Raw genomic sequence first — 9793 nt, 5'->3', positions numbered from 1 at the left:
TGTAACTCTGCTGAAGAGTCAAACTTAGTATGTTTTGAGGGATTGTATGATGGCGCAGCAATTATGGAGAAGTTTGGTACCAGTGTCTGCGAAGAATACGTTCTGGTTTTTGGGGTGGGATGTTGGCTTATTTGGTCATGGCGCAATGAATCGTCATTTGATCCTGAGTTCTCTCGACCTCTTGAGGGAGTGGGGGTTATTTTTCGTGTGGTCTGTCAGGTTTTGATGGCATTCGGATGAAAAAGCTGAGAACTTGGAAAATGGCGGCCACCAGAGCTCAGGTAGATAAAGTTGAATATGGATGGAACCTCGAGAGGGGATCCATCCATATCTGCTTCTTCAATATCTGCTGAACTATGGGCAGTATTTACAGGTTTTGACATGGCTTGGGCGCAAGGGTATCGTCGAGTTACTCTTGAGGTGAATTTTGGAGTTGTTCTGCATTTTCTTAGCTCAAGGCAGATGGTAGGCTGGAACAGTAGGCTGATCGGGATATTCGGATGCTACTTGCTCTAGTTTGGACGATCACCACTCACCACACTTATCGGGAGGGCAACTCATATGCGGATTGATTATCGAACTTTGCTTTCTCCTTTCCTTTAGGTACTCGCTCGTCTAGTTGTCCGTCTGGGCTGGGTTTATTACCGTATGCGGATTGGGTTTGTACTGTTTAATTTGATTCGTATTTAGGGCTTCGGCCCGTAGTTCACCCAAAAAACAAAAAACTTGATAAGCAAGTTTCTTTTTCAAAGACCTAAATAAATTATATAATGTTATGATAACAAATCGGTGCATTGCAAAAAATAATTTTCAGAAAAAATATTATTGCAAGTCGTTAATTTGCCAAAACTAATGTCATTTGAAAGATTAAAATTTATCACAAATCAATATTGCTATGAATTTATGATTCATAATAAAAAGAACAACGCTAGTACTTGAAATTAATGTAACGGTAATTGTTTTCACAATAAAAGAAAAATAAAATTGTAAAGTAAATGTATGAATTGTATATCATGATAAATGTTTGTAATGTATTATTAAATAATTGCATAATGCATATTGAATAAGATTATTAGTCGCAAGATTATTATTGAATTGCTCGTACTTAATATAATTTTATAGTGAAATTTATTGTTTGAATTTCAAATTAATTGTTTATTTTCATTAAGGAGAAAAGTTGTTAAAATGTGAATAGTTATTATAAAAAAATAGTAGGTATGATATAACGAAATCATGCAACGTGGGGAATAGAAAACTAGTATATGTGCCGATAAAAGGTAAATTTCATTAATGAACTACAAGGGTGACCAAATAAGATCAACGTCGAGTGATGAGCTGATATCTATCATCTCCGTCTGGCTATGCTTCGAGCCAACTGTGGACGGGATTCATGATCTTACCCAAGGAGAAAAATCATGCGATAACATGCATATATTTCATATATGCAATCTTGAAATATGAATCGACTACAATAGTACAAGATGAATGTGTTTCCAATCTCTACACCGATACACTTCTCACATAAACAAATCTCAATCATACAATACATACAACGTGGGGAATAGTTATTATAAAAAAATAGTAGGTATGATATAATGAAATCATGCAACGTGGGGAATAGAAAACTAGTATATGTGCCGATAAAAGGTAAATTTCATTAATGAACTACAAGGGTGACCTAATAAGATCAACTTCGAGTGATGAGCTGATATCTATCATCTCCGTCTGGCTATGCTTCGAGCCAACTGTGGACCGGATTCATGATCTCTTACCCAAGGAGAAAAATCATGCGATAACATGCATATATTTCATATATACAATCTTGAAATATGAATCGACTACAATAGTACAAGATGAATGTGCTTCCAATCTCTACACCGATACACTTCTCACATAAACAAATCTCAATCATACAATACATACAACCTTTTAAAAAGAATTTAATTAATTAATTGGGCTCGAGCCATGGTAGCTGCCTACGTACCTCGTTACGAGGATCAGAGCCCACGTAGTTCCATCGTTTTACATGTAATAATTACATTAAATTTCGATCAATGTCCCGTTACAGTGGATACCACGTCTGGAAGGGCGCCATGTGATGCAGTGCGGGAGCTGGTACGACCCAAAAGGGGAGGCCCTGATGATGGCAACACGGGCAATAATGCTGATGAAACCCCTCCGCAAATCGATCAAGAGCCAGTTGAGCCTCGAGTTCCCGCGGATGCTCCTCTTGGATCTTCATGTCAACATCTTGATGTGCTCCTCGCTTCGCCAGGAAGTCCGCACAGTGGTTTGCCTCTCGGAACACGTGTTGAAGTCGAACTTCGCAAATACCCTCTAGTCGCATAAGAAGTTTCCTGATCTCCTGGAGTAGGACCTTGAACTCTCGATCTTCGGCAATCTTCGAAGTGTAACCGGGATGATCCTTCCGTTCATTAATCATCTCGACTGCTCTCAGACAGTCTGACTCGATGATGACGCCTTCTACTTTGGTTCCCTCTGCGTAGTTGAGGAGAAGGCCGAGTCCATGCTTGATTGCGTACAACTCCGCCTTGAAAGCCGTCTTGAAGCCGATGTAGGCCGAGAATCCAACCACCCAGTCGCCTCCTTCGTCTCGGATGAGTCCTCCAGCTCCGCCTTTTCCTGGATTCCCAAACGAACTCCCATCCACGTTCAATTTGCACCAGCCCGGCTGTGGGCATCTCCAGTGTGCATGCTCCCTCCTGCCGGCGTGCGGCAGGTGTTTCCCGCAAGGCTGGCCAATCTGATGCGGCAGGCCAACCTGATGCGAAATAAAGAGTAGATCCGCCATACTTCGAACGAATTCGCTCTCTGAATGTTGTAGAAAGATATGAAAGGCATATGGAAAAGGGACGTATGTGTATATATTCTGCTATTGCTAGATTTTCTCAAATAATCTCTGTATAAATCGTTCACCCAAATTTTCTGGGTTATAATCCTCCTTTTCTTGGGATTTCTTTTCAGAAAAATAACTCAGATTATGAAAAATATTCAAATATAAAGTAATTTATGAATATCAGATGAGCTCTTTATATATGTTTCGTATCTAGATGAAGTTAGATCGTCTGATTAGCTTTGGATTTGGAATCAATGGTGGGCTGATATTATTATAAATAATGGGCAGATTAATTTTGGTTTTTCATTCAGTTGATCGCACTTTTATAAGAATATACGCGGTAGTTATAATCATATATGTAATATAACATGAAGAATCCTTTTGATATTCTAATATATATATATATATCCTTACTAAGGATTCTGCCACCGATTTATGCAATTTATCATGATTCATGAGAAGTGCGGATCTCTGAAATGCTTATCATGCATGCGGTGAAAGGACTAATCAACTCACTAATTTGCCTTTTTTCGTATATATTAGGGTTAATTATTCAAAAAAGTACGACCTTTGCATTTTTTTTCTAAATATAACACGATCTTTGAAAAATAGCATAGAAAGAAACGGCATTTACATTTTTTTCAAAATATAGCTCGACCTTTTGAGAGTAGCACAGAAACGCACGACATTTGCACTTTTATTTTCTAAATATAGCATGCATAGAAAGGCATTTAGTTGCACATCTTGCACGACGTCAATTATTTCGTCAGAATATAACAGTAACGGCTAATATGGAGCTAACGATGCTACGTGGTATAACATGATCGGAAGAGTAGACCCAACATGTTTATATTTAATTAAAATTAAAAAAATTTAAAAGAAAAGAAAGGGGAATTCAACTTAATAATAGGAATGGGGGAAGGGGCCGATAGTGGTGGCTACTATATCTTAATTGGGATTGTTGACCTTAATTGGGATTGTTGACCTCAGCACGACTCTAATTATGTGGTGAGTGACTGTAATTGGGACATCTGCTACTGGAATCGAAAGGGTCCCGAAATTATGAACTTTTTTCATTTCAGCAGTGAGGGCCCCAATCGCGCTCCACAATCTACAATCCACTTCTTTTTTTTCTTTTCTTTTTTTTTTTTACTAAAAAAGTCTTCTTCTCTATTTTAAAAATTTTTAGAATTATTTTTAATTAAATAAAAATATATGAAACCCATTCGTCCAATCATGTTGGACCACCATATGCCATTAACTGTTACCACTATACCTAAAGGTCGTAATTTTCTGTGTTGTTTTTTTAGGATTGTACTATATTTAGGAAAAAAAAAACAAAAATCGTACATTTATGTGTTATTTTCTGTAAGTCGTGCACTCGTGCTATATTTAAAAAAAAATATAAATGTCATGCTTTTCTGGGTAATTAACCTGTATATTATTCACTGATTCACATCGGATCTCATCCTCAATCTACACCACATCCCGCTCTTGGTATGAATAGTTGCTCCTGTGACGAGTTCCACAGACTCGGGAGGCCCTCTGAGTTCCACATCGAATTTCTGCAGGAGCATTGCCAACGCTATCGTGGACTCCATGAGAGCAAACTGGTCTCCGACACATTTCCTAGGCCCGCCGCCGAAGGGCAAAAATGCGAAATCCGATACTATCTGAGAAAAATGAAGAGCAGACCCAAAAATTTAGAATTAAAGAGAGAGAAGGAGGGGGGAGGGGGGGAATAGGACTGTAAGTTTTAGGTTTCCCTTTTTTCCAGTATTATGAAGACCAGATAGCAGATTTATCAGGTAGTTAATTAACCTCATTCGGATAGAGTGCTCCCGGACTTCTAGATGGATCAAATCCCGCCCATCCTTCAATGCCTTCGCTCTTCTTTTGCCTCAAGAATCTCTCTGGTTCAAAATCGTTTGGATTATCCCAAAAATATGGAGATCTATGAAGGTTATACACCTGAAATAAATGAAAAGGGGTATGATGCAAAATTATGTTTATTAAGCCAAAGCAAAATCAGATTGGGCTTCTACTCACAGAAACAAAGATGTCAGTTCCAGGAGGAATCGCATAGCCGTCTTTGCCACCCCCGTGGCCTCCTGTAAATATCATTAATGCAACCAAGATTATCTCAATCGAATGGATTATTTGCTCCAAGCAATTTCAAATTGCAGTGCAGCAGTCTTCTATTGGATATACCTAAGATCATGGAAATTTAAGAGAGCATGCCTTTTCTGATTCTCCAAACTGACAATGGTTTTAGCAAGAGTATTGATGATGTCAATGGTCAGGAATACCTGGCAATAGATCGGATTCGAGGGATCGTCTGATGAGCAAAGGGGGCTGAGGATACAGACGCAGTGCCTCTACTATGATAAGTCTTATGTACCTGAAAAGCATACAATTCAACTGACTCTGTAACGAAGTCTGAAATGGTGCTTGCTCAATTGAGTAAATTCCATTTGATAATTATTGGAAAATTGGAAATGTTCCCGATGTTTGTTGGAGCTTATCTACTGGGGATGCTCATTTTTTTTTTTTTAATAATTTTATTTTTCTCAGCCGGACAAAAAACTTGAGAACAATGTGAATGCCCTCTTTTTTTATTTATGTATACGTATATATTCATTGAACAATGAGCATACACTAATACATTAAAACTAGATGGATCGATAAAAAGATGAGCTTACTCCAATTTTTTGAGAGATTCATAAGTTAGCATCTTCTGGCCGAGCACTGCATCAATCTCTGCCTGCGCTTTTCGCATTTTAGAGGGGCTCTGCATTAAGAATTCAAAAAGGTAATTTTAAACGAAACAAGCAATATGCCCTGAAAAAGGTAAACAGCAAAATCACGAAACTTCAGCAAATCAGATATTAGGAACAATCTTTATTATGGAATTCATGGGCTATCAATGATACCTGTGCTAGAAAGAACACAGCCCATGTAAGAACAGCAGCTGTTGTTTCATGTCCAGCAATGAGCATCGTCATGAGGTCATCCCTTAGCTGTTTAATAAGATAGTTCAGGAAACACAAAAAGCAAGCAGCGGATACCCATGAATAACCGACACGTACCTGACGATCATCTACATCACTACCCCGCATGTCAACCAGAAACCTCAAGAGGCTCGCATCCTGAAAACAATGTGAAACTTTGATTTTACAATTAGCATTTCTGATCTCAAATGGAGGATATTTAGGTATACTTACCTGAAGGTTTAAATAGTCCCTCTGCTGCAGCTTCTCGACATCTGCTTCCTAGAATAATATACAATATGTTCAGTCTTCGAAACTTCTGCTCATATATGTTTAGCGTTTAGAGCAGGTTTCAATTCACTCAGGCAATTGCATCGATTGCCCACAGTCGTCAGTCATTCCTGAAACTTTATCTAGTAACCATTCATTTAAATTTCTCAGCATTCAGACACATAGAATTCTGCATTTTCTTACAAGAACTAATTCAAAACTGAGACACACGATATCTGTGTAACGTTGGATTCTAACACCAAATCTCTATTGGAAGAACTTATGCCAATAAAAAGCAGCTGCATTTAAGATATATGTCCTTTTCCAATTAGAAAATTTGATCTAAATATCTTATGTTCCAACCTGTCGTGTTTCTTTTGCATTTCTGATGAGCCCATCAAGACAGTCATTGATGACCTTGAGGTCTTTATGGAACTTCCGTTGCCTCGGAACTATCCACCTCGCTAATGGAACTTTCCAGTAGGGGATGTAGAAGGTAGACCGATGCTCTGCTTCAAAAAGAGTGCCATAGACGGCCTAAAAGTATTTATGAGAGAAGATTCGGCAATTAGAGACTAAAAATATGGTCTAATTAAACCCAAAATTTGTCCAGTTGGAGTACGAAGAAAAGTGAAACATGAGTAATACTAAGAACAGATATTCAGATGAATATTCTTTCCGGAAACCTTGATAACTGGAGATTCTTTTGTAACAGAACCAAAGTCATAGTTGAATACACCAAGCCCAATGATATCAAGAGCCAAACTCGAAAACTCTGCTTCAAGATCTAGCTCAATTTCATCCTCTCCACATGCATTAGTGCCTTTGAGCAGATTTTCAAATTTCAGGATAGTCCGCTCTGAACATCTTGTGAACACTTTAGCCATCGCCTCCAAGTATAATGCATGAAATCCTGGAGCAATAACTGCAGTTTGTTTTGGACAAACAAATAAGACAAGGAACCTTCAGATATACAACCAACATCAATGACACTGTTTTAAGAATATAATATTACCACAAAAAAAAAATATAGACTGCTGCATATATTTGAATTTGCCACATACATAACTATCATCAGATGACAAGAAAGCATGACAGTGGCTTGCTTACCTCTTCTCCTTTGTTTCCAAGTTTCAAGGTCAGCAGGTATAAGTCCTTTTCCCATGATTGGTTCTAGGATGTCGGCAAGAACTCCCTTCAATGAGCATAAAACATAAAGTCATAGAAGATTCTGATGGAACAAAAATGTATGCTAAACTTCAAGAGCTAACAGATCTCTCTACATTGTGACCAGCCCTGAGTTTCCACTAGATAAAACTCTCAATCCAAGCAAAAAAATCTTGAAATTTTGAAGTAAGGTAATAGTTACTAATACTCCAATCCAATTTATTCCTTAGAAATGTGCAAATTCAGTTTAAACGAAACAGGGAGAGATATTCTATCATACCTTGTCATAAGAAAATGCACTTTCACGAAGAATATGTCTGGCTACAATGGGATCGGATACAACAACAAAGGCTTTTGGTCCAAAAGCAAGTTTATAAACAGATCCATGCTGCAACACAGTATAATAAGCACAGCCAAACACTTTAGAAATCTTACAAGTCGGTAATGTTGCAACCAAAGAAAAGACAGACATATTAACATAGAGGACTGGAAACATTGCGAGAACACAGACTGCAAAGCCAGTTTTCACATTTTTAGGCAAGCCTTCTATAGTCATTGGCTCCTCATCCATCTAACGTAGACGATGACAAACATCAAGAGTAGATAGAAATTATAACAAAAATAATCATAAGTACCTGAAGTTTGTAAGTACCTCTAAGAACCAATCATATAAAGCGAAAAAGAGGGGGCGACCAAACAGATCAGACACTGCACCTTCAGCCACAGGCATTGATCCCAGGCTTCCCCCGCTCAACAAATTGGTCAGGAGATTGCTGGCATTATCGAGAAGGTTCCTCTTCGTTTTCGGTTCATTGGTGCTCGTCGATTGGCATCTTCATCAAAGATGAATTTTCACGAATCAATATACAATTACAGGAGCAAGTAAAAATCCTCTTAATTAACCTTAGAAAAGTAAACTGCAATTGATGATTCTCACGAAAGCAAGCAAATCTTGAAGATTAAAACGAAGTTCACTTGTAACCCGGTAGAACTCGGCTCAGCAACCCATTCCATTCAATCCAGTTTCAAACACTCAATTGTCAGTTTTACTTTCTCACTAAGAGTTCACCATTATTAGCTAGGTTCAACATGAACGATCGTAACAGTAAGCTGATTAAACCCAGGAGCTAGGAAATGAAGGCAGAGAGCTTGCATTACCGGATAAGAGAAGACCCTCTTAGCCTGGGAGCGGGAGAGTGAAACAAATGGCTTCTGGAGATACCCAGATGCGCAAAATGACTCCTTTGAGGACTGCCATTGAAGAAAGCTGAAGAAGCAGCGGAGGGGAGAAGCTGAAGCATGAAAGGAGATGCCGATGCTGCAGTAGCCATTTTGGGGCAGCGCTTAGTGGTCGCCAATTCACTCGCCAACACCACCACCACCACCACCGCCCATATTAACGAGAGCACTGCCTTTTTATTTTATTTATTTATTATTTTCCAGATATAAAGAATCTACTTTTTATATGTAAAAAATCAAGCACTAGCCTGAGTGGATTGAGGATCGTGTCAATATCTCCCTGAAATGCTATGAAGAGGATGACGAAGACGACGAAGAAGAAGATAATGCTGTGCGTGAGCTGAGCCCCACAACTTTCCAGTCAGTAAGTGGCTTCACCCCGATTTACTATACGGCTCTTTCCGACAAGGCCACATGACCGGCAGTAACCGTTTGTTCCACCGCCAGGCAAGAAATCAGCGCAGATGAATTTGTTGCTCTCATCTTCATGTGTATATACATGCGGATATATATTAGTGAATTTACATGTGCGGTTAAAATACATAATACTTTAATGATTAAATATATAAAAAAAATTATTTTAAAAAAAGAAATATATAAATTATAAATAAATTAATAATTTTTCATTTTGATTGATTTGCGACTATTTTTAATTAGAAATATATTATTGATTTAATTTATAAATAAATAAAATAAAAATAATTAATAATATCAATGATGGTTGATAATAAAAAAACAAAAAATTGAGCTTTTTATTATTTCTAGTACGAATTTTTTTATTGAGAAATTACAAATTATAAGTTTCTTATCACGTTTAGCATGTCATTACTTTCTTGTCATTTTTTTAACATGGCACTAATACTGTAAACATGGCACGTGAAAATCTACCAAATAAACCCATAGGTATTTCAATATTAAATTAAAAATAAAAATTGTTAAAGGAAACTAATAATATTCACAAAAAATATTTCATTTAATTTTACAATAATATAAAAAACTAATATTAAATTCAATGAGAACATATATACATATATATTGTATTGTCTAAAACAATAACTCTTGTCCCGTCCTTTCGCTGGGGAGAGTAGGGTGGTTTTCTATACTTGCAGGGATCCACCATTCTCTCTCATTTTTTTTGTTTATTTCATTTAGTTTTTCTTTTTCTTTTTCTTTTTATTTCTCAATTTTTGTCTAATTATATAAACTTTTTTTAATGTGCACTACTTCATATCCGAAAATCCAACAAATTTGATTAAATCTAGATTGGGGC

At 37.3% G+C, this 9793-nt stretch overlaps 1 protein-coding gene across 1 annotated transcript; it reads right to left on the bottom strand.

The window, feature by feature from the left end:
* Nucleotides 1–4179: 4179 nt before the first annotated feature.
* On the bottom strand, nucleotides 4180–8937 carry LOC116192538 (cytochrome P450 97B2, chloroplastic). Its single transcript, XM_031521111.1, has 14 exons — nucleotides 8443–8937; nucleotides 7937–8117; nucleotides 7565–7672; nucleotides 7228–7312; nucleotides 6804–7042; nucleotides 6481–6654; nucleotides 6082–6129; nucleotides 5947–6006; nucleotides 5791–5877; nucleotides 5560–5648; nucleotides 5167–5258; nucleotides 4907–4968; nucleotides 4679–4828; nucleotides 4180–4530 (listed from the first exon to the last, which is right to left on the bottom strand). The coding sequence occupies exons 1-14, from the start codon at nucleotides 8613–8615 to the stop codon at nucleotides 4303–4305; spliced, it is 1776 nt and encodes a 591-aa protein (XP_031376971.1). The 5' UTR covers nucleotides 8616–8937; the 3' UTR covers nucleotides 4180–4302.
* Nucleotides 8938–9793: the final 856 nt, after the last annotated feature.

This window comes from Punica granatum, chromosome 1 (assembly GCF_007655135.1).
Source record: "Punica granatum isolate Tunisia-2019 chromosome 1, ASM765513v2, whole genome shotgun sequence".
Classification (NCBI taxonomy): domain Eukaryota; kingdom Viridiplantae; phylum Streptophyta; class Magnoliopsida; order Myrtales; family Lythraceae; genus Punica; species Punica granatum.
This window is presented reverse-complemented; position numbering and strand designations above follow the sequence as displayed.

What these genes read in the sequence shown, in the direction of transcription:
- LOC116192538 (XM_031521111.1), bottom strand. Translation starts at nt 8,615, where the DNA reads ATGGCTACTGCAGCATCGGCATCTCCTTTCATGCTTCAGCTTCTCCCC. An exon ending in GTGATGTAGATGATCGTCAG is followed by an intron (nt 5,878 to 5,946) that starts GTACGTGTCGGT and finishes CTTATTAAACAG; the next exon opens with CTAAGGGATGACCTCATGAC. An exon ending in GAATCTCTCAAAAAATTGGA is followed by an intron (nt 5,259 to 5,559) that starts GTAAGCTCATCT and finishes TATGCTTTTCAG; the next exon opens with GTACATAAGACTTATCATAG.